Source organism: Lepidochelys kempii, chromosome 5, assembly GCF_965140285.1.
Source record: "Lepidochelys kempii isolate rLepKem1 chromosome 5, rLepKem1.hap1, whole genome shotgun sequence".
Lineage (NCBI taxonomy): Eukaryota > Metazoa > Chordata > Testudines > Cheloniidae > Lepidochelys > Lepidochelys kempii.
In genome coordinates, this window is record NC_136384.1 from 70,938,594 (window position 1) to 70,963,634 (window position 25,041).

The 25,041-nt window shown below is 40.6% G+C and overlaps 1 protein-coding gene across 4 annotated transcripts in view; it reads left to right on the forward strand.

Moving 5' to 3' along the window:
- Positions 1-25,041, forward strand: part of CAMK4 (calcium/calmodulin dependent protein kinase IV) — a 291,927-nt gene that overhangs the window by 18,072 nt on the left and 248,814 nt on the right. Inside the window, exons 1-2 of one of the 4 annotated variants that reach the window (XM_073344680.2) lie at positions 13,126-13,422; positions 24,427-24,468. The exons of 1 other annotated variant lie outside the window; for it this stretch is intronic. In XM_073344680.2, coding sequence (XP_073200781.1) covers positions 24,443-24,468 — 26 coding nt within the window. In that variant the 5' untranslated portion in view covers positions 13,126-13,422; positions 24,427-24,442. Of the gene's footprint in view, positions 1-13,125; positions 13,423-24,426; positions 24,469-25,041 lie in introns of those variants that run through there. 2 more of the 4 variants (XM_073344683.2, XM_073344684.2) reach the window with 2 other exon arrangements.

Here is a 25,041-nt window from a genome sequence, read left to right on the forward strand (position 1 = left end):
ACCGTGCAGCCTTCCTTTTTCCACCCCTCTCCAGTGTAAACCTCACTTGGGGGCAGGAGAGTGGAGTGGAAGAGTAAATGAGTAAAGAAGAGAAAGGCGAGCTTGAGGCCAGGGGACATCCAGCAATAGGCGGATTGTGCTGGTTATGAACTATTTCCTGCCCTTTCTGTTTGGATGTATGGTTTTGTAATGGCAGCTGGCCTGCCCAAGACTGTGATGCACTGATAGCAATAAACTTTCTTGAAAACAGAACATGTCTGTTTATTTGTAATCTGTGCATCACATCATACAATTATGATTTGAGATAATAAAGCTAAAAACATGTTAAGGAGTAACTAAGCATTACAAAGCAAACAGTATTCCTCTAGTTATCTAGGTACAGCTCTTCAGTAAATTCCATCTGTACAGCCATTGTGCTGCCCCCACCCTACAAACAAATTCATTTTTCATCATGTCATTCTGACTTGCATTCCATGGCAGTCAAGACCACCCCTCCCAGGTACTGCCCCCTGTCCAAAATGATCCATTACTCTGTGTTCTCTCTCTCTCTCTCCTCCCCACATCATATTCATGCATAGCCCAGTGGAAGAGGGAGAATAGTACCTGTGAGTCCCTAATGTGAGCACACAAAGCATCTCTTACTTCTCCTGCCTCGGTGCAACCAGCTCCTTCAGTGGTAGCTGCACTTTCTCGCTGGGAGTGCTGACCCAGCATCCCCTCGCTGTCATAGGGCCATTTGGGGGAATGGCTCACGTCTGGCTTCACACAGGGTGTGAAGAGCACAGCAAGCCACAGTAATGCGGACAGCATTAATTACACTGGCATCCAAACAGGTCCGTAGACACCTCCAACGAGATTTTAATGTGCCAAAAGCACATTCAGTAATCATTCTACGCCTGCTGAGAGTGTAATTAAACCTTCTTTTGCCAGGGCCTCTGAAATTAGGGTATGGTTTCATAAGCCAAGGCAAAAGAGAGAGTATGCAGGGTCCTCCAGAATAACAGTGGGGACAGTAACATAATTTGTCAATGTCATTTGGTGAGAATAGTGTCCCAGCCTGTCCATGAATATAGGCAAAAAAAACCTCTGGCATCGTGAAATTTTCCTATACAGCCAATTTTGACATTCATAAATCTGCCTCTGAGGTCCACTAGTGTCTGCATAACAATGGAGTTGCACCCTTTGCGGTTTAGGTACTCGTGTCTCCTCGAGGAGGGCAAAGTAAAGTATGGACATGTGAGTCCAATCAATGGCCTCGCCAGTTAGGAAACCTCATTCTCTCAAAACCAGCAGTTACCTGTGGAATATTTTTAATGCCTGCCACCTTGGGGTAAACCACATGCCTGATTGCCTTAGTCACCTCTACCACCACTTTACCTACAGTCATCTTTCCAACCCCAAACTGGTTGTCAATGAACCTGTAGCAGTCTGAGGTAGCTAGCTTCTAGACGGATATAACAATCTGCTTCTGGACCAGCAAGGGTGACCTCTGATGTGTGTCTTTAATCTGGAGGGTGGGGACAAGCTGCTCACGAAGCTCCAGAAATGTGTCTTTCTTCATGCGAAAGTTCTGGATCTACAGCTGGTCATCCCAGGTCTGCATGATCATGTGGTGCCATTAGTCCATGCTTGTTGCCCTGCACTAGAAGCTGCCATGTACATAGGGGTCATCAGTGGCTATGCCAAGTATACTGCAGCATCTGCCAATGTTAGTCTGTGATGCTAGAGTACTCTTCCTTCTCCTCCTGCAGCTCCATCAGGAAATCTGTCAGGTACCTGTGGTGGGACAGAAAACACTGCTGAAATGTCCACCAGTGCCTCGCGGATGCTCTGCCAGTTTCCTGACACAGGAGTGAAAGAGCAAGCAGAAGTTTGTCAAAAGGCACTTCCTCCAGGTTACTACTCTGGCTGGGAGTGCACAGAACATAATGGCTGCTCGGCAAGCTGTGCTGGTGGGTGGTTCAAACTTCCTGTAATGTGCAGCATGGGCAGTAGAGTTTTCCCATAGTGCACCATGTTCTTAGGGCTAGAGTGGTGACATGAGGGGGTCACTAGGCTCTCTGGGATATGGTTACTTTGACTCAGGTCTGTGCACTGCAGTGCGGATGCCAGAGCCCAGGGTTTGAATACTGGTCAGAAGATTCTTAACAGAGAGTTAAAATGCAATGTAGCTGCTCAAGCCCAGGGTTCTCTGACACACTGCTGTGCACATGTACCCTCAAGGTCTACAGCAGGTTTGTACTGTACAGTGAGTGTTGTTTATCTCATAGTAGCTCCATGGAACCTCAGTCATGGATCAAGATTCCCCACTATGCAAGGTGCTGTACAACCACAGAACAAAAAAACGGGTCCCTGCCCCAAGGAGTTTATAGTCTAAATATAAGACAGGAGACAACAGGTGGACACTGACACAGCATGAGGAAACAATGAGACAGTATTGATCAGGATGATAGGCAGTGGTCTCAGCATGCCAGCTGCCTAACTGTTGACAACTATTTTGTAGGCATCAAATCAAATAAGTTTTAAGGAGGACAATAAGCTGCCTTTGTGGATACCTGTGTATAAAGAGCAGTATGATTGAAAACACAAAGGTTACAGTTTCAAATAAGCACAAGTAAGTGAAATATGCCATCACTGGCAGAGTGGAGGTCAGAGTTTACATCTCTATAGCAAATGAGAGATGATAAGGAGGATGGAGAAGGGCCATGAAGAGTCTTGGAAGTGGAGCCAAGTAGTTTTGTGTTTGGTGCGGTGGAGAAAGGGGAGCTAGCAGAGGGACACAAAGAGAGGGGTGACATGATCAAAGTGACAAGCCAGAAAAATTATCTTTACAGCAGTGTTTTGAATTGATATGTGACTAAGTGGAATTTTTTTGTAATATTGTTATGAGGCCTGTGTCCTTAGCTTCCTCTGTGTGCAGTATTGTTACCTAGCGGGTAGGGAAGGGTAGTTTGCTCTCAGGGTAGGTGAAGAGACATAGATATGGGTGTTGCCTAGCTGTCTGGGTCTCGGCCCCCATATCAGTGGAGCATATAAGGGCAACTGGATTTACTGTTGTCTTCTGACATTGATACTTAGCAGCCAGTGACCCAGAGAGAGAGACTTCCTCTCCTCTCAGTGGGCGGGACAGCGCAAAATTTCTCCAGTGTGAGAACAAAGGACTGGAGAGGTGTGAGATGGGGTAAGTGTTGGCTGCTGGAGGCAGTCGGGGCTCTCACCTGGAGTCTGATGGAGGAGATCGGATGGGGAGAGAGACCGCTCAAACAATGTTGCTTGCTATAGCATGGCTAGGCTTTGCACTACCCAGAATGGTCACTATGCTTTGACCTTCATTCCTCTGTGTTAACCTAAGGGCTTCCTATGCTGTGTTCCAGATGGCTAATAAACCCTACTGTTCTGACAATGCTGTGACAAAGGATTGGCAAGGTACGTTAGTCCCTGAAGAGTCTCCATCGGGGTCTGTCTCTCTTGGTCTTCACTGAACAAAGCTCACAATGTGAAGGAGTGCTGCAGACCCAGTCGTCCAGTCTAAGGAGGCGGTGAAGCCGTGTGGCTTATCCTGAAGGAAAAGTGAGATCTCTTGGAGGTCTGGCACCTTGAAGGGGTTCCTCCTAGACACTGCTCCAAAGCTGGAGCCATAGCACCGAGTCTGTGGATCCATGACAGGATATAAAGGAGGCAAGATTGCATTTGTCGAGGCCGGAGATGAGGATGTTGCAGAAGACAGTAATGGGAGTGCCGTCTTTCAGCAGGAGCATAATGGCAAAGGACCTTTGCCTGGAACTGTTGCAGAAGGGATTAGAATCGACCCACATCCATTTTAGAGCTGGAAACCATGCTTTACTCATCAACTGTTTCTAGATTTTTTGTGCATGTGTATTCATAAAAAAACTACTTTGGTGTTACCTTCTCCTCCTCCACCCAAAGACACGCACCTCACCATGAACATAACCACCAGATAGGACAGATAAGCTATTAAAACTGTATCTTTACCTCAGAAGGGATGCTGTCTTCCCATACTCTTTCCCCAACTCTCCCCACCACAAATAGATAACACATCTCCCTGTGACCTTTCTGCACAGTTTTGGAAAACCACACTTGCTCAGGTTTGGAGAATAAGCTAAAATATCGATACAGCATGTGTGTGGTTTATATTCATTTTTCCATATTTCCCCCAACAAGGATTAATAACTGCTTTGTACACTTTCACCTGAGACCATTTGCTATCTTTATCATCATAAATCAACAATGTCATGAATAGAGCCAAGTGAATGATGATACAAAGAGTGTGAATATTTTTCATGAAAATAAACATATATCAAGTGCACTCTGTCAATGGGATCATATTATTAGTGGTTAGAATATTCAGATGATATCTGGTTTAAAATATCAATGAATCCTGAAAGTTTCATGAATTCTAGTAGGATTGACTGTTGTCCAAAAATTTGTACCACAAATGTGTGTGTGATTGATTAGTCTTTGTTCTACTGGTTCAGTTATCCAGTCAGGAAGAAAAAACATACATATGACTCAGTTGTGGTGCGCATGATTGATTCCCTAATGAATTGTCAGAGTAAATTGTTCAGGAACAACCCATCAACTGAAATTTGTTCACATCAGCTACTCTGTGGATACTAATGAATAACAAATGTGTGTGAAGAAACCAGGACTGATTTGCAAACAGAACCAAGGGTTAAAGTTCTCTGATAAATGACTTGCAACAAACTGAAGTAACGAATATAATGAAGAATTCATGCTTTGTTGTTGTTTTGTTTTAACAATTAACCCTCATGGGATAACCAATCTTGAATTATCGGACAGTACTTTGAAATAACTTATAAAGAATCAATAAAAATGTTATCTTCAGATAATCAACATTAGGAGCACAGGCATGCTACCAACACTAAAGAATTCTATGCTGTGTTCTTTTATTTTGTGGTAAAATGAAATGCTTGATTAAAATGAATGGACTTTTAGATCCCTTCTGCAGAAGAACTGCTATTGTATGCTTAATATTCAAATAGTTGTTGTAGTCTCCTTTTCTGGAGACTAATTTTGGAGACAAATTATTGTCCCCCTTTTTTTTTTTTTTGAGCAAGAGAACTAAATATCCTTTTCACGTGGTCAGAAGTACTCAGATATGTAATTTGTCAGCAATTTTTAACTCTGTAGGTTCTTGCTTATATTAGTCTAAAAGGTCTGAACTCTTAGGCATTCTGCACCTATCTGACATTCTGAGCCAGGGAATATCTGAAAGTATTTTGAGAGTGATGCTTTGGGTATAGATGGTAACAGTAAGATTCAGATTCCTATGGCATATAATGGTATTGTTTCACATGTTGCTGTTAAAAGGCTAAATCCTTATTATGTATCCAAGAAAAGAGGGAAAAGGCTAATGATTGTTTTACAGCAATAGCACTTCAAGATAAATTTTGTCACGGGCTGGTGTGGAATGTACAGTACACTTTCACTGACGCATTTTTGAAAATGTTAAATCAAAATTCTGCTCTATTACACTAGTGCAACTCCATTGAATCATTTACTTTCTTAGCTGGTAAATATTTACCTGTCAGCTTTTCCTGTTATACAATTAGGTTTACACTAGCTCAAACACACAATATACAGCAGGAGTCCTGGTCCAACCAGCTCTCTCCACCAACACCACTATCTGCATTGTAGTTTATAGTGAATTCTTAGTGTTTGTGTGTATGTGTCCTATTGATTCCCTGAGCATATCTGGCATCATCCAAATGATCTGGATAATTAAGATTCCTTTGTAATAATAACTAAGTGCACTTGGGATGACCAGATTGCAAGTGTGAAAAATCAGGACTGGGGTGGGGTAATAGGTGCCTATATAAGAAAAAGTCCTGAATATCGGGACTGTCCCTATAAAATCGGGACATCTGGTAACCCTACATTGAAAAGGCAATTGTAATTTTAAATTCCTTCAGTTTGGTCTCTGGGGAGGATTACAAATGTTGAGCCTGATTTCCTCTCAATTACAGTAGTTTAAATCAAGAGCAATATTCCCTCTAATTTTTGACAGGCCGTGTGCACAAAAAATTTCTTCTGTGCAAATTTTTGAAGCAGAGTTCAAATTTGTGCGCCATGAGGCAAATGCGCCCAAGCGAGTAAAATGCGTATACATTATCCCTTTCCCCCCCTTGCCAGCTAGTAGAATCTGGAAGTGTGGATAGATGGCGGGCGAACAATGTCAATGATATTTCGGCCTGGCTCCGATGTAGTATTTCATTTTTTGAGCGCGCGGTGTTTCGCCGTGTGTGTGGGGTTTAGGATCTGTGTGCGCGCGCACACATACACAGCTTAAAAGGGAACAGTGATCAAGAGTAGCTCCACTGTATGTCAGTTGAATAACACTTGTGCAAGTAAGAACAGAATTGGGGCCATTGTTTAGAACTTAATAACCTTATGTCACCTTCCAGTAACCATGCAGTAAAATTTATACGAATTACTAGATTGAGTCAATGTGAATTGGAAAAGCAATGTTGCAAAACACTTTACCAAACTAGCCTTTATTTCTCCTTCCCCTTCTTTTCATAAAAAGAAAACCAGTTTCCATCATAATAAGGAAAAAGGTAAAGTCTTTCTTGTATTTACATTAAAATCCTTTGTTCCTTGTTTTGTTCTGAAGCAGGTGTAATTGGAATGAAATCAGGTTAAAAAGGCATTTTATTTAGTACTGAAAGAAGCTTTGTATAGAGCTTGTTTGACTAGCTGCATTGTATAAAAAGAATCCTCTTACATCTCCAAAGAATTATTTATTCCAAATTGCAGATCAGCCACTTAGTCTCCTCTTTATCATCTGTGGAATTATATCTTTTGTGACCAGTTTGAAGCCTCTGCTTGGGTAGATATAAAATGGAAACAATAGCCCCTGTTGCTATAATGCCACTTTTCAGCTGTGTAGAGCTGCAGCATCTAATCTAGGTAGTGTTTACAACATCCGGAAAACTATCCAAATTAGAAAATGTAGCCATCACATTCCTATGTTTGACTTCAGACAAGATAAAATACCTTTAGTGGCAGAAATAATCATAATAGGCTTATTTCCTAACAGAAGATGGAGGTATAATTAGAGCTGGCCAAATGGTTTATTGTAAACAAATTATCCAACAAATCCTAATCTCAAGACTGTAGGTGGGAACGTGGGGTGGCTACCTGCTCATGCCGCCACAGCTATATTCTATTTTTAGTGTCCTACCTCAATGAGAGCTGATGCAGGTATATCTCCTCAAGCTGGAATTTACCTCCCCAGCTCGAAGTATAGACATACCGCGGGATCTATATGACTGCATTCATTATTTGTAAATACTTGCCAGATAGCTTGGTCAAATAAGTTTTAGCCTTTGGGTGGCTCTTGAACTGTTGTTTGTAGTGAGTGATTGGTCACCTACAATGCCTCATATTATTTTTTCTCCCTTATTGGATGATAAGTTTTAAAACAGGAAAATAACAAGTAGCAAATGATTAGCGCACACGTGTTCATATGTAGTACGATGAACAGCTGTTCCCCCTCAGGTACTCCTGAAAACAAAAACCTGTTTATGCAAATGGTCACAATTAGTGAACGAGTAGAACTGAGTGAAAATCAGAATTTCCATGCCATTGTATAGTCCAGTATTTCAGCTTTTGTCTTCATCTGAAATCAAGATGTGAACCTTTTTCAACTGCTCTGACATTTTTAAAATTCAAATGAAATGTTTCAACATTCCTGAATCAAAATATTTCATTTTGAGTCAGTTCAACATTAAACTACATCTACCTATGTTCCATGGTGCCTTATGGGAGTTGTAGTTTGGATGCCTCTTTACCCCATTCTCCCCTTTGGGCTCGGTTCTATTCAAACCATGGGAGTAAATGACTACGTGAGATGAAAGGCAGTGAAGAATTGGGCCCTATGTTTGACAGATGCTCCATCTGTGGGATTTAAAAGTATAATTAAGGAGTACATGGTTTTTCATCTCTGTTACTTTTGGGGTGGTGAGTGCTTCTACCTCTATGTACCATTAAACTTGTATTTCTAATTAGTTCCCAAAACTGGAAGGGGGAGTTGGTGGAATGCTATCTACCATTCTTTGCTGAAATCTAGTCCATTCTTCCCACCAGCATTAAACACTGCATGTCAGGTTTCTATTGGCTTTCTGACCTGCATAGCAATGATACTCTTGTTTGTCACTCAGCATACAAAGACGGGATACCTCATTTTCTGTGTCCGGAGCAAAGGAAAAAAGCTCCACAGCTCTATAGGACTTAGAGCCACATGTCCCTAAAAGAGAGGACCAAACATAGTGCTGGTGTAAGCAGTCATTGGAATAGTTCTGCTCTATGCAAGGTCTGAATATGAACAAGAGACTGTCGCAAAAAGGCAAAACAATTCTCCAAAATATGCTCCCTGTGGTCCCCGAGGAGCTTCCTCTGTGTACTCAGACCATCAAAACATGGTCTGTCTTGCCAGAAGTGCATCAGTCTTCCTGTTGCAGTGTTTCTAGTTTGTTTTGATATTAGTGTTTGAAGTAAGTGTCTTTGGTTTGTTTGCTTGCTCTCTCTTAACCATTTTTATTGATTTTTCAGTATCTGTCTGTGGTGGTGTTAGCAGATTCAATACTAAGGATTCCTTGATATCATCAATGCTTCAGTCTTTATTTTTCCAGTGCATCCTTATCTAGAATTCAAACTGAAATCTTCTTTGACTGCCTGGTATTTTGTGCAGCACTGTATCTTCAGGATCTGACTAGTACAAAGGTTGTCTAAAATTGTCACTGTTTCTTTAGGTAATGCATATGCAGTACTGGATTTAAAATTTTGTCAGAATAAGTCCATTTTTTTGTGGTATAATAGAAACATTTAAGTTTGCACTTTCATTAAGCAGAAAATCTGTAGTGTCTGGGAGAATTCCGTTCCGAGGGGATTTTATTGGTGGCATCTTATGAGTTTTCCACCTCTGATTTCTGGCCAGTTCTGTCCAATCGTTTGAAAATTTCCCAGAAGCATTTTTAGTTATGCTGTAAAATGTCGTGTGTGCGTATATGGGCTACATGCTGGAAGTTGGGGTGGACCTGGCTATCCTGAACAACTTACCAATTAAATCTTTCTAAAATACCTCATCTTCATTTGTTCAGTAGATGCCAAACTTTCCACAGAACAATGATTTTTAGAATTATTAGCGGCAGATTCTCTAGTAGTGCTGAAAGCTAGTAGATGTGCAGGAGATCTGTCAGCCTGAGGAAAGCAGACAGTGGTGGATTGGCTGCCTCTTGTACCAGCTGTTCCCCCACCCCTGGCACAAGGGAAGAGAAGGAGCATGTCAGGGGTGCTGTGGGCCTGAAGCATAAGGATATCATGGAGCAGAGGTCCACTACATCTACTTCTTCACTGGTCCCTACATCTTTAATTTATGCCAGTGTCAAGTGGCTGAGGAGCAGGGAGCTGCACCAAGATTTCTATGCCTCTCCCTCCCCCCATGCTCATCCTTCCAGTGTACCCCTGCAGAGCATGGGTAAGGCAGAGAATCTGCCTGTGCCACTGACAGACTAACCAACCTGTGTGTGACCCATGACAACTTAACAAGAGGCATTGAAATGTAATGAAGACCATCTACTAGTATGTGAATTTCAAAGAGATGTACTAGACCAGCAGTAGAAATCAAGGGTAGACACTAAGGCCTGGTCTACACTGGGGAGGGGGAGGGATCAATCTAAGATACGCAACTTCAGCTACGAGAATAGCATAGCTGAAGTCGATGTATCTTAGATCAACTTAGAATCACTTCGCATCCTTGCGGTGCAGGATTGATGGCCGCCGCTCCCCCGTCGACTCCGCTTTCTCCTCTCGCCGTGGTGGAGTTCCGGAGTCGACAGCAGAGTGACGTCTACACTATACGCGATAAATCGATCCCCGACTGATCGATCACTACCCGCCGATCCTGTAGACGTGGCCTAAGTGTTTACCTGCATTCTATTAGAAATATAACAAAGTGATCTAAATTGGCTTGTAGATGCTAAATCCTGTTCCTGTCTTCTAATGATTCATTACTGTATTCTATTGACTCAGAGATCAAAAGGGGATATTATCATTTAGATGGGACTTGTGGCCTAATACTATCATTGTCCTAATCTCTCCTTGTAATTCCACATAGTAAATCACCTGTGAACTGTCTTGATAGTTTGAATGGCTAATTGCTTTTTGTGAATGAATGCAACTAGTTTACCTGTGTATGCATAGGAAGTAGAAGATTAGCTTCAAAGCAACTATCTGCACTGCTTTCAGAGTAACAGCCGTGTTAGTCTGTATTCGCAAAAAGAAAAGGAGGACTTGTGGCACCTTAGAGACTAACCAATTTATTAGAGCATAAGCTTTCGTGAGCTACATGATCTGAGAAAGTGAGCTGTAGCTCACGAAAGCTTATGCTCTAATAAATTGGTTAGTCTCTAAGGTGCCACAAGTCCTCCTTTTCTATCTGCACTGCCTATTCTTCCTCAGGGAAGCTCCTGCTGTGTCAAGAGGTTTATCAGCTTGCTAGAGGACTTTAAAGGAAAGCCCCAAGCCTGATCCTGCCATCTCTAATCTGTTCAAATTGGGAAAATATGTCATAAGATGGAGATCTTCCAAATAATTATTTGAAATAACCTGGAAAATGCATGGAAAAACTCTAACAGACTCTTGACCTGGACTGCCTATTGGACTATAACCTTTTAAATTGATTCCAGAAAGACTTTTACAAATCAGCAGCCTCACCATCTCTGCTATGAAACTGACCTAAGGGCTTTACTCATATCTGTATGTATATTGATCTCTAACCACTGCAACTCTCTTATTTCCTTTTCCCTTTGTTATTAAATCTTTAATCTTTTAGTAAGTAAAGGTTTGGCATCTGTGTAATTATTGGGTAAGATATGAAATTCATATTGACTTGGGGATCAGTATCCGGTCCTTTGAGACTGGTGAAATTCACATATGGTGAATCAGGTTTTCAGTAAACCCTCGCTATATTAGATGTGATTGTCTAGATGGGGACCAAGGACTGAATTGCTTAAAGGAGACTGTAGATAGCTTCTTCTAATCAATGTGGTATTACAGAAGCTGGTCTGTTACTGGTTTGGTGAATCTAATTATAGAATAAACCACCAGTACTAGGGATTGTCTGCCCCATTCACTGCAGTCTGCCCTGAGTATAGCATTCTCAGCGTGATCCATCCAGGCACCCGGTCACACTGCCCTTTAAGGTTTTGAAATACTTTTGTTGGTATTTTTTATATCCCTTTGCACTGCATTAATTACTGTGAAGTCAGCTATACAGAAATCATCATGACTGAAGCAATGCAGAGTTTTAGTTATGTTATCCTACCTTTCCACATGAGTAATCAATTCCTCTATCTTGCTGATCAGCTGAGAATAAAAATTGAAAGCTGGAAATTGAGTTAATAGCTTGTAGACAAGCAGATTGAAAAATAGTACTTACTGTTAAGTATGGCTTGTTGGAATAGAAAATGGTCAGTACAATACAATATCTGGGACAAAGTAGCTTGCAGTTTGCTAGTGGCACTGCAAATGATTAAAGGAAAGATATTTCTTCTGTGGCTTAATCGAGAAATGTGTGTTGCTGCTTGACAATATTTCCACCCAGTCATTCATTACTGGAATATAAGATTGAAGTATACTCACAGCACGGCTAAGTGGGTAATTGCTGTTTGTTGTTGTTGTTTTTTTTTTTCAGTGCTCGCTAATCAATAGTTTATGAACAATCAGCCCTTTGGCACATTGGGTCTTTTCTGTCAGCTTTCATTCTGTCAATACTCATTCATGACCTCACATTACAACAGCCCTCATGCACTTGAATGTACAAAAAATCAACAATGCGTGGCTGTAAACAGACCTTGAAGGGGTCTGTCGAGGTTAATGGGGCAAGGTTACTTAATGTAATTATGTCATCATACATGTGTTTAAAATTGGAACCAATTACAATCCATGTTTATGTATAGGATGACGCTGCTCATGGGGGTGATATCATGACTCCCCTGCCTGTTTTTTTAAAGGTGCTAAGCACCTAGTTCCTTGCCACTTTCAAATTAATGGGAGCTGTAGGGTGCTCAGCTCTTCTGAAATTGAGGTGGGTACATAAATATGGATTTAGAAGTCTTGCTTTAGGCTTCTCTTTTTGAAACTCCCAGTTTACATTAGCGATGGGCAAACATAACATTCTCAAGTTCAGGTACAATGCTTCTTTGAAGCTTATCTGAAGCAGTTTGAATAAGCCACCAAGGCAAATATTTTGCAAAATTTAGGTCTCCCTTGACATTTTTAGTACTTCCAGGTTTCAGCTGAGCCAAAAACTGTAGAATAGTATTTCTCATGGTATTTTGGTTATTGCATTTCCAGCCAAAACCAGATGTGGAAATTATACATTTTTTTTCTTTCTTCTCTCCCTCATGCACCTTGAAATCTCCCTCATAATTCCTTCGTGCCCCCCTCTGGATCCATTTAGTCTTCAGGCCCAAATCCCCTCTGTCCTACGTACTGCTCCCATTGATAGGTGCATGGAGAGAAGCATTCTCTTAAGTAGCAAGGTTCAAAGCTATTTAGGGATTGATAGATCAAAACCAGCACCTTAAATTCAATCAGGAAACCAACAGATAGCCAGTACAGATCATGAAGGACCCGTGACCTATACTGCCACAGAGATGCGCTGCTCAGTAAGTGCAGAATACAGCTACCCACTATCTTAAATTTCTGGATTGGCCTAAAATGGAACCTTTTGTTTGAGTGCATTGTAGTAATCCCACCTTGAGATGACAAAGGCATGGTTACATACATTAGTAAGGTTTGCATCTGTGTGTCTGAAAATAACACAACTAAAGTCACAATCTCCTGACCAAGTACAGATGGTAAAAAGCATTCCTAGACACTGCTGCTGTATGATCATCCAGCAGCAACTAGGGAGTCAGTAAAACCCCAAGGTGCAAACTTAAGTAACAAAAGGCAGAAGCACACCATTCGTCGAAGGGGGAGGCACCAGCCTCGTTATATCAGCCAGATGCTTCCCATATCCTATCAGTATTGCCTCAGCCTTATCTATATTGAGCTTCAGCCATCTGGCTCTCAGCTGTGTCCCACCCTTCCTTAGGCCCTGGGCAAGATGTGCAACAGCAATGACTGGGTCAGGAGCACGAGAATATAGAGTGGAGAGCTGTCATACTGAAAACACTGCCGCCTGCGTCCTCTCGCTGACAGCTCTGTATACACCGTGAACAGGAGGGAAGACCAGATGGATACCTACCGAACTTTACATAATAGCTCTCAGAGAAGAGGCACAACCTCCTCATATCACTTTCTGGGAGTGTTTAGCCAGGAAATATTGGAGCCCACCTAACATCAGCCCCATCCACTGCTGGAGTCTAGCAGGTGAGTTAACAATACCTCATGATCAACAGTGTCAAAAGCTACTGATGTATCTCACAGTATCATTAAAGACACTGGATCTTCAGTTGTTTATGGGAGGATTGGCTTCAATACAACCAGTGTAGCTTAGGTTTGGTACACAGGTCTTAAACAAAATTGACAGGGATCATGGAGATTTGAGGCAATGAGGTACTCAGGGTTGTTTCACTGCAACCTTCTCTGTGATCTTAACCAAAAAATGGAAGATGTGATACTTGCTGATAGTTACCCAGCTTCTGGTGTTGGTTTCTCGAGCAGAGGATGCAATCAAGTTTCTGTTAGAGAAGCTGATAACTTGCTCCCTCCCTAAGAGAGACATTAATGATCTGCACCAGCAATGAACCCTAGGGCTTGATTGTCAGGTGACCTGAACACACACAACTCCAGCTGAAGTCAGTGAGTGCTCACAGTTGAAATATGAGGCCTCAGGCATACTGGTCTACAGTGGGGAAATAACCTGAGACTTTCATGTTGGCTTCTTCCGGATCTTCTATCCAGAACATTTCTATTTGCTGTATAACACATTCCTTTTAAATCAGGGTAACAATAGATTCTCAGATTTAAAAGAAATAAAAATGGCCACAAAAGAAATGTATTTTTTTAAGTGGCTCTGGTTAAAAGTGGGTCTTGAGCATAATCCGGGTCCATCTGTCTATTCTGTTCACTATCAGAAAATTTACAGCTGCCAATTTTTGAGCGTAAGACTTTATTGTATGTTTCATTGCACCACCATCACCATAAGAAGCCCTTTGGTTTCTTGTAATTTTGTGAACTTGAAAAGTGTGAGGAAAATCTGTTGTGGCAAACGTTACTGAATATCTTTCACCCATGTTTGAAAACTAAAGTTACAGAATTCCATTATATAATCCATCTACCTTTCCTGAGACCCTTGATTTCTATTGCTTGGCTTTCTGTTGCTTGGAAAAAATGATTTTAATATGGTCCCTCAATAATACAGGAAGTAAGGATTTTCAGTCAGGTCAGTGAAAGTGCTAGCTAATATAAGTGAATTGTACTTGGTTCAAAAGTAAATCGTCTGAAGAGGAAGCAGGTGACAAAACAAGGATGATGTAATTCAGACAGTGCTCCTCCATTCTGCAGTGTTGGGCTTCTCAGTGGGCCCCGTCCAGGCCCATGATTGTCATGCAATGTAATTAGAACAAAACAGTGAGATGCCCTTGTAGCTGTGTTGAATTCACATTTCAAAGCAAAATGCATTTTTAAAGAAGTACTTTCTCCCTTTCTGTTCTCACTGTGTCAGACTCTCTTCTTACTAAACTGTTCAGATTGAACTGCAGCCTAAAATAAAATCTGGAGATTAGTAATAAGATATGAAGGTTTCTGCCTCTAGTTGGCTGGGCTGAATTCAGGCCAGCCAACATCAGTAGTGACTGAATGCTGTTCTGATTGCTGTTCATTGACTGAGTCTACTACAGATAATGTGAACTGAGTCCATCTCACAAAATAACAATGGTGCCAGCTGTGGGCAGACTCAGGAGAAAAGGTTTAAGATTGAAAGCATCCTTTCATCCCTAGAGATGTTCTCTTCAGGCCAGGTTGGAGGCAGATGCTGCACGCTATGCTTGCCGCCTCCCTTGAACAAATCAGATTTCTTTTAAAAGTGAGAATCTTTGATACCAAATTGTGTGTGTGAATTTCTCCTAATAAAGGCACTAGCAAAGAAGCCTGGGATATTATGGATGGAGAAGTAGGATTCCCTAAAACAAGCTAATTCAGCCTTCTAGAAAACGGTCTTCAGCCAGCTTGTTCCTTTCTTTACTAGTCAACAAAATGAAGTGCTAACTTGAAAGCCTAGGAATCATTTTAAATACCTGCATTGTTCAGCATGACAGTTTCAGTAAGAAGCAGATACTCAGCTGGAATCAAAGTACATATAGAAGAAAAGAAAACACATTGTTTCATAGTCTCCCAATATTTTTTACCCGTCTCTGATTTTCCACAGTGTGCTCCTGACTCCCTGCTTATTCACCAGTAAAGGCTTTTTGTCAACTTTGTACATGCTAGAAAGTGAATGGGTTTCTTCTTGCTCCTTAATCCTGGTTTTATTTTTTATTTCCCAAGTCCTCTTGAAGTAGCACCTGCCTCTATCCCACATGAGGGGGACATGGTTCATTTTCTCTGTTTGGTTTATTTCTAATACATGATGCTGAGCAAATTACTCGGAAAGTGCTAATGAGGAATGATGAAGTCTTCATTCTATTCAGAGATTTAGCAGATCCCTTTCAGTGTCCAGCCTTGCAGAGGCCCAAAGTTTAAGGTTACATTACAACTTGTTTGCTGCATTGCTGCATGATTGAACCCACCATTTGAATATTTTTTTGTAAGTTTTTTTGTGTAAGTTGCTAAAGTCAGTGTTTTTGATGGGAACAAATCTGCAGTGTTCAACATATTGTATCAACTGCAGTTACATCTGCAACATAGCTTTTGAAACAGCTAGGTTCAGATGTATAAAACTGATTTTCACAGTGTGGTATGGAAGGGATCAATGAATATATCTGGCACAGGACAACTGGCTGTGTTTATTCATATAATTCTACTAGACTGGGAGAGCCAAGAGCTCAGGTTTCCCTCACACCTGGGACAACAGGCATAAACATAAAAAATGTTGTATTGAAAGCACATATCACTAACAGCAATTTCATTCTTTAATTTCAAATGGTTTGGGAAGCAAATGCTGAAGTATAGCACAGTAGACTATCAGAAGTCTTTCTGAATTTTAACAAAGCAGCAGCAAATTCAATAAGTGAACTTTCAAACTACTGTTGTAGTCAGTCTTCAGCTCGATCAGGTGTTTGCAAACTAAGGGTTATCTTGCTGCTCCACAGAATGAACTGTGCAGGAATGGTGGCGATTTAAAGTATCTTTAAGTGGCACTTTTGTCTACAAATTTGGGGATGTTACCATGACAGTTTAAAATTACCACATTGAAAAGAATAAAATATGGAATACCCCTCTTCCTGTAGAAGTTAGTTATGCTAGGAAAATATCCTATCATGTTTCTGATAGCAAAGAAACTTGCATCTTTGTGTATCTCCTAGCTGTGGCTCTGCATGTGTTTCTGATTGTCAGAACTGAAATTTCATGAATGAAGAAAAATCTAAAACACTATCATAGCAACTGCTTTTCTAAAGATTAAATTGGCATGAGCATTGTGTGAACTTCATGTATTATAAAATACTAAATATCTGTGGGCTGAGCTGCTTGATAATGCCATCTAGAAGTGGTTTTAATTTGTTGGAAATTCGGAATTTCCAGAAAATCTTATCAAGAATTGCAGCCAAAAAATGGTGGTGTAAAATTTCAGTTGTCAAACCAGCTATAATGTTATGATTTTCGTATGGCCATGTTATTCTGGGCCCTGAAGCACTATAGGGAACAAAACTCTGAGAAGGGGTATGAAGTTCTGGAAGGGGACAGTGTCAGTGAGCAGCAATGTGAGCAATTATCTGTATAGGAGTTAATGCAGCATGGAGCTTAATTAACTTGTGCTACATGCCTGAACTCTTGGTGAGAGAGTGAGGAGGACTGCACGTGCAGAGTTTTTGCACCGGTATTGGTCCCTCTCAGAGAGTTAGGCTGCCACTAGAGATGGGGTTTGCCATACAGGACCAGGGAGGGATAACAATTTTATGGCATTGGAGCCTTTCTGCTCAGGGGATCCCTGGAATTTATGGTGTTTGGAGGCTCTCCCCCATTCCCCAGTGGCACGTAGAGTGATGTGAAGGTGAGAACTATAGAAGGGGGAAGGACAGAGGATGAGAAAAACAAGGAAAAGGCAGGGGGCGGGGAGAGAAGTAAATGAGGAAAAGGTTAAAAGACAAAAGCATAGAAAATGAGGAGGTGCCCTTCTTTTTTCTGTAATCTCTTTTGCCTACTACCCTCAGTTTCACAATCCCTAGTGGATACCTCCTCAATCCTCTCCAAAATATGCTCTTTGAACCCTGCTCCCTCTGAGAACCATAGACTATTTGTAGGGAGCCGGTGGTCAGGCTTTTGACTGGCTGGTATCTATTCCAGTGTGTCAGAGGTTTTGGACCCATGTACCATATTAAGAGAAATATAACTCATATCCATTTCTATTATGTATATAATTTTAAAAATCTCCTAAAATAGTCAAGAAAAAATATTGCCAAAGGTAAGCTATTATTAACACGACATCTCTCTCCTATACCGCCAAAGCTGCGGTCAGCAGGGGTACACGTGCTCGATTTCCTCCTCCTCATAAAAGGTAGGGCTCTGTGAGGGCTCCTAGACTCTGTTACTTGGTTTCCCCCACTCCACATTTGGTACAAATGAGAAGAGTTTGGTGACCATCTAAGCACGATGCAAAAGACATCTGTTTGAGAGGGTTTTTGGAGAAGGCTGAAGCTGTGTTTCCCACAGTGATGAAGGGGTGGAAAGGAATCTCTGTAGGTGTCTGGTGGGCTGAGTTCCTGTCAGAGTGATTATTTGAATGCTGCTGGGATTTCATTATTTATATTTTTAATTAATGAAGATATTAGGGCACCTAGAGCCTTAGGTAGGCTCCTTTTTTCATTTTAAATCTAAATGAAGAATACAACAATCTCTCAAATCAGAATTAAATCAAACAAAATAGTCTCAATATTGGATTGGAGAAAAATCTTCAAATTACTACCAAAAGTAATCAGTCCTCATGCCTTCCAAGAAGGAGTCTAAAAAGGTGGCTGTCCGTTTATTTATAAAAACCCCATTGAAAGAATTTTACCAAATGCATCAGGAACTTGAAAATTTAAATCTGGTTGAGTATCTTAATACTGAAACCAAATTATTGTCTAATTTGTGAAGCATGAACTCACAGCCAATTATAAAACTTCCTTCTTAGACTTAAGTTCTTATTGGAGATGAGCGAATAAAGGCTTTTTTGGCTTGTTGGCAATTTTCAAAAGTTGAAAAAAATGCATTTCGGGATGAATGCAATGTGCAATTGCTCAGAATCAAAAAATGAGAAATATTTTTGAATTTCTATTATAAAAAGTTTTGAAATGAAAACTTGTTTTGAACTGAACAATCAAAATGTTTGGTTTCTAAAGTGTCAAAACAATGTTTTGATATTTTAAAAAAATATTTTTAGTTTTTTTCATGACTAACACTACAGCAAAATCAACACAAATTTGAAAATAATTTTGGTGACACCAAAGTTACATATTTTATTTTATTCTGTTTTACATTTTGGTTGAAAAATTTTACCCTGCTCTGATTCTTATATGGTAGCTAACCCATCCCTGTCCCTCCTCCCAACACATAGACGCTATGGGTACATCGACACTTTTGGATGGAGGTGTAAACTCCAGCTCAAGGAGATATACCCTCTCTTCCTGTGATTGAACTAGCATGCTAAAAACAGAGTGTAGCCCTGGCAGTGCGAGTGATCTGAGCTGCTTCAAGGGTAAGTGTAGACCCATCTATAATAAAATCTTTAATAGAACACTCTCAATAAATAGAAGTTTAACAACTCTTATTTACTAGAAATTACAGATTAAAATCTCAAATTTGTCAAGGCTTTTCCAAGAATACACAGAGTGTCTTTGTAAGACAGTGTTTAGGGCAGTTTAAACCTGGGGAAATTTCTTTTCTGGCACCTTGTGTGTGGGCTTCATGGGAGCTCATGAATGAATGTAGCCACACATTTATTTCCACATCCTAAAAGGAAAGAATATAAAAAGACTCTGATGTCTCCTAGCTAACATGAAAAATACAATAAATAATGATGGCCTATTAGTTGATGTTGTGATGTCCCCTCCCTCAAAGTGGTCGGTCCTGGAGATTTTAGAACATCTGTCTCACCTCAGGTGACTTGTTGACCCAAAAGAGGAGGATTCTAGGCCTTACCCTGGGTTCTTACAGTTTACAAATTTTGCTCAGTCTATTTTCCATCACCTTTCTCCGAAGTTTGGTGTGAGGCCTACTTTGGAACCATTCAGCTCGTTCCAGTCAATTTTGAATGAGGCTCTCATTCCACTTTTGAGGAAGCTGGCATGGTCTCATCTGATCAAATGTCTTAAAAAGACATTTGTCACCAGTTTACAGAAAATTGAATATAAAACTGACTAATTGGAGAAATCTTGGCAACCAGTTGCTCAACATTAAATTGATCATAAGTCTGAATTTATTTTTATTTTCTGATTGATTAATCATTTCCACTTTTTCCTTCACTAATCTAAAAACAGAAATGTTCTTGCACACAAGGCAGTCACAAAAACCTTCCTATTTTGGAGCTGGGCTATAGTGAGACAGCTCATCTTCTGAAATCTATAGCTTGATAGAAAAATTACTTTTAAAGTTCATCAAGGCGAAACCCATTTAAAATACAGATTTTTAAATAAGGTCTGTATACCCATATAGCTATTCTTTTCACATCTCTCTCTCTCTGTCTAAAACTACTAGCTTTTACAGCAGCTTAAACTCCAGCAACTCTCAGTTCCAGAGGGACCTTCCTGATTTTTCTGCATACAGATTCATCTGTCAGGCTGTCGTACTTAAGGCTTTTTGTCAGTTCATGTTCTATTGCTATCATTGCAAATCCTCAGAGTGTCTCTTGACTCATGAAAGAACTCAAGTAGGTCTTGATCACTTTGTTTTATAAAGCTGTATTCTGGAGAAGCCACAATAACAGACGCAATCAAGAAATGGCCAAAACAAGTTTGTGGTAACTCTGTTGCAGTCCATTCTGCACAAGTAATATTTTCTGGTGCTGGTGGAGATGTGGGGCTGGATGCTCTGGTCTGTTAATGCTGCTCTCCATTGCATAAGTAGGTGTACAATTTTGTCACGGAAGTCATCGGATCCGTGACTTCCAGAGACCTCCGTGATTTGAGCCCGCAGTGCCTGCGAGCTGCAGGGTCCCCCCATCGCCTGTGATGGCTGGGAACCGTGGGGCCTGGAGCGCCCAGGGCCGCAGACAACCGGGGTGCCCCGGGAGATCGGAGCTGCTACGGGCATCAGGGCATCCTGGGAGCTTCCGGACAGCCCCCAGGGGTGCTGTGGGGACCCTGCAGCTCCCCATTTTGTCATGCATATTTTTAGTAAAAGTCATGGGTAGGTCACAGGCTTCTGTGAATTTTTCTTTATCGTCTGTGTTTTTACTAAAAATATGCGTGACAAAATCTTAGCCTTATGCATAAGCAGCATGAAATGGTCTTCAGAGAAAATCAGTGAAGAATTCCCTCTGCACAAGGATGTTCTTCGCTGATGGAAAGTTGGTAGAGGTGGCCCGGCTCTCTTCTGCACCAGCTATGCTTCCCTTTTGCTTAATGGAAAAGAGGGGCATTATGACGAAGCAATGGGCTAAATGAGCTCTGCTCTGCATGTTTCTCCATTGGTACAAGGTTGCTTACTTTACACCAGTGGCACATGTTAGGGCTGTGCAGTCTGGGACTGTGTGGCTTTGAATTGGGGAGCCACAAGCCACATCCCTGCAGCCTACCATCCTCTATCTGCCCATGTGGCTTTTGTGTGCGGTGGGGAATCAAGACTGTAATATAGCATTTTAACAAGACTTAGTAGCTGCTTTGTCAGTTACCAGTGCTCAGAAACAGAAACGCTGCTTGTTTTGTCCACTAGTATTTCTTTGGGAGCTCCACAGCAGAGCCACCTGTAGCGTTTTGGGGAGCCTGCAGAATCAATCATTGTCTCCCACCTCAATGCGTGGGGCCTGCCTGAGGTTCTGGGAAAGGGTTAGTGAGAATTTTTTTTCTTTTTCCTTCTAAATCCTCTCCAGTTTTTCAGCATCTTGGCATCTAGATGAAAATGGTCTGACTTTGAGAGCTGCTGAACATCTGTAACTCACATTGATTGCCTAAAGTTAAGCACCTAAAATATCCAAGTTTAGAACATATTGAGCCACAAAATGAGCCAGTGTGAGAAGTAGGATTAGTCCTTTGGTTTCAGCCTCTAACTTGCAGGTATGTCTAGCCTGCAGCTGGTTGGAGGCCTGGGTAAACTTACCTGCGCTAGCTTGATGAAAGCTAGTGCGCTAAAAATACATCTGAGATGCTAGCGCAGGCATGTCTCCTTGATCTGCTAACTACACGTACAGCATAAAGACATACCTTTAGTTCCTTACCCCATGCTGCCTCACCTGGTGTCAGACTGCCCTTTCTTGTGGGCAGACCCTCCGATTGCACTACTGGCTGCTCAGCAAAAGAGCTGACTCTGCAGCTGGGAGTGTTACAGTTTAAACTCTTTAGGAAAGAAAATGAAAGAAGTGCTTTCTCACTTTTTTCTGTTTCCATTGCACGCCCCCCCACCCCATCTCCTTGCCTAAAAGCCCTCAGAGCCACTTTCAGCTCTAAGGATGAAATTCTGCTCTTCTGAATTCAAAAACCCCGTTAATGCTGGAAGGGAACCACAGTGCAGGTTCTACCCCTATTTTCTGCAAACCTGACTGGGGACAGGATTTCCTGACCCATGCTTCTGACAAATATAGTCAATATGTGGAAGGATGTTCCCTGCTGGCTTTTTCTCACCTGTTTGAGATTTATTTGTTTCTCTTATTGCTTGATGACTTTGTTTACTACTTAAATGCACATTTAGCAGAGCACATATTCCTTTGTGACCTTTTTGACAACCTCTGCTTGGGCAGGTGTGTGGGATTTGGAACATGTGTTAATGACATCAAATAAGGAAATCTTATAACTTTAAATACAATGTTGCTACACATATGTTTATCAGAACGATAGTGACCAAATCTTATGAGCTTTCAAATGATACCTTACAAGGCATACATTCTACAAAGATTACAATAGTGTGTAACGTGTGAATACAGGGGTGCACTCTGAGCATTTTTGTGTCTACGTTTTGCTAGTCAACCAAAATCGGTTTATAGTCCTTTCTGTTTTGGTTATACAGTAAAAAGAGCATTATCAACTGTGAATAGTTGTTTGTGAAGAATAATAGCAAAGTGAAAAATTAGCTAACAAATATATGTACACTATATCTTGTACTAAAACATACACAGTATGTACTTTCTGAAAAATGTGTACATACAGCATCTGTATATAATGTTAATTTTATACTGGTGTGTGTAAAATATGTATACAAACATACCCACCCAAAAAACTGTATGTTAAAAGAACCAGTTTTCAAAATCAAGCACTCAGGTTAGGAAATGCCAGGATTATGTTTATCTGTGCAATCTTGTGCATATCCATTATGATATAATCTTCAACTACATGATCACATATTATTTTTCTACAGGACCACTGCCTCATTCATAATATTTACCCTTTAGTCATATCCTATCAGACTGTTACAATAATAAAATATCCTAGTAACACAGTACACCATTTACTTACTGAGTATATGATTAATCATTTTGAAGTAATTTCCATTAATATTTTAACTTTTTTTTCTGAATAACATTTGGTTTATTTATTAAATTAAGAATATTATCAATTTTATATGTCTCATGAAAATTGCATATAGTATATAGATGAGTGTACTCACGTCACTGGTTCATAGTGGGAAAGTCCTCCAGGGAATGTTGTAAAACTACATCATCTCCCCAAGTGCTGGACTCTTCATTTCTGAGTTAGCTGAACCTGTGTGAAAAACTGCAACTCCCAATTAATCATAAATTTGCCTACATTAAAAAACACTAGTTTATTTCAGCAAAGCTATGGAATAAAATATGCTCAAACACTTACTCCTGTGACACCTTTTTCAGATGGCAGATATGAAGAACTTTAGCATATGAATCCTCCTTCTTGCTGCTCTTTGGAGATCTGCCTTTTTTTTTAGAAAAAAGGTAATGCAAATCAGGAAATATGTGCTTTTTTGGAATATGGAAGAATACTGAGAGACCCACATGTTAGTTTAGAGGCTATTGACTTTCACTTTATATAGACACTTGTGTGGGAAAAGCAAGATCCAGACTTTCATAACCGATCAATCATGCATGCCAATTTACATGCATCACTTGTCTGATTGCATCTGTAAATACCTGTTTTGTGCACTTGAGTTGTACTCCCTTCCCAATCTTTTGCTCATATAGTGTGTGATAAGTGGACCTTGAAGTCCCTCTCTCTCCCCAAAATCCCTCAAGTTATAAATGCTCCCAATGCGTCTCCTTTAGAAGATGCAAAAACTCCAGCCACATGCCAAGAATTTGCCTTCAATATATGCACATATACTTATTTCATGTCTTCACAGTGTTAAGAACACATATTTGCTTTACCATAATCTCCATCAACATTTGAAATCAATATTTTAAAAATGGAAGTATATGCTTGAGTACCACCACTGATTACACATATTTGCATGCAAATTTATGTTGTGTCCTTAACTTTCATTTAGTTTACACAAAGTAGGTATTAATTATCTAAGGCCTGGTCTATACTAGCAGCTGGCCCTGGTATAGTAATGTTGGCTTACCTATGTGGCTTTTTAAATGATCTTTCCATGTTAGCAGAAGCCCTAGAGTAAACAGTTTACAGTGGCAAAAAAGTGCTTTTGGCAGGCAACTTATACCAGTTCCTCAAGTGAAATAAGACAGGTTTATACTGGCAAAAGCACTTTTTTGCTGCCATAAAAGTATCTACCCAGGGGGGTTTCCCGGTATAGCTATACTGGCAAAACTTTTCTAGTATAGACGTGGCCAGCAGGCAGCCAGCTCTGTGTACCAATCACTCCTCATGATTTGACAGATATTGGTTTCTTTCAGCTGTTGGTTGTAGGGTAATGCATATATGGTACAAATGGAGGCTGGAACAAGTCTTTGGCTTGTATTTGTGGCAGGTGGCTGAATAATGTCCATTGAATGAAACAGTAACATATGGGCACATCGTGTCATCAAGCATTAGAAGTGCAATAAATCAGAGAGGCTCCCTGCTACTGATTTCCTGGGATTGAAAGTAATGTTTCATTCCGTACTTGTGTTGGTGGATTTTCTTCAACTGCTTTACATTTGATTCTGATTTCCTTTCCTAGGGTAGCTTGCATTCTGATGTATGAAAAATGTGCTCACACAAGGTTTGTATGGAAATGTGGAAGATTTTTGCACTTATTTCTGAAACATATGTTGTCTAGTTCTTCTATTATGTTACATCCACTCTTATCTGGGTCTTTTCTTGGTGTCTTTGCTGCATTATTGCAGGGAGATTTCTCCAGACATTTCAGAATTGTACAGCTTTATACAGTTGCCATCTTTGAAAGACTTTTAAGGTAATTGTTACATACACAGAGAGCTTCATCTTTTTGTCCCTATTTCTTGAGCAGACAAAATTTGTGGTGTTGGTGTCTAGACAATGTCAATATTTATTATCAGTCACCCCCATCAATTATATCAGCATTGGTTTTAAAGCTATTTACAAATAAAAGGCTAACGTATACAGCAAAATGGACAAATAAACTAAAGACAGGCATACATGCATATATAGGTCTGTTTATAGACAAGGTATGTCTTAAATAAAATTGCAGTTACAGCAAAGAAACACTCAAATCTTGACAGACTGATGGGACTGACTTCTGTATGCAGTATCTCTTGATATTGCCGCAGCTAGAATGATAGATCATACAGGTACCAGGGAGACTCGCTCTTTCTAG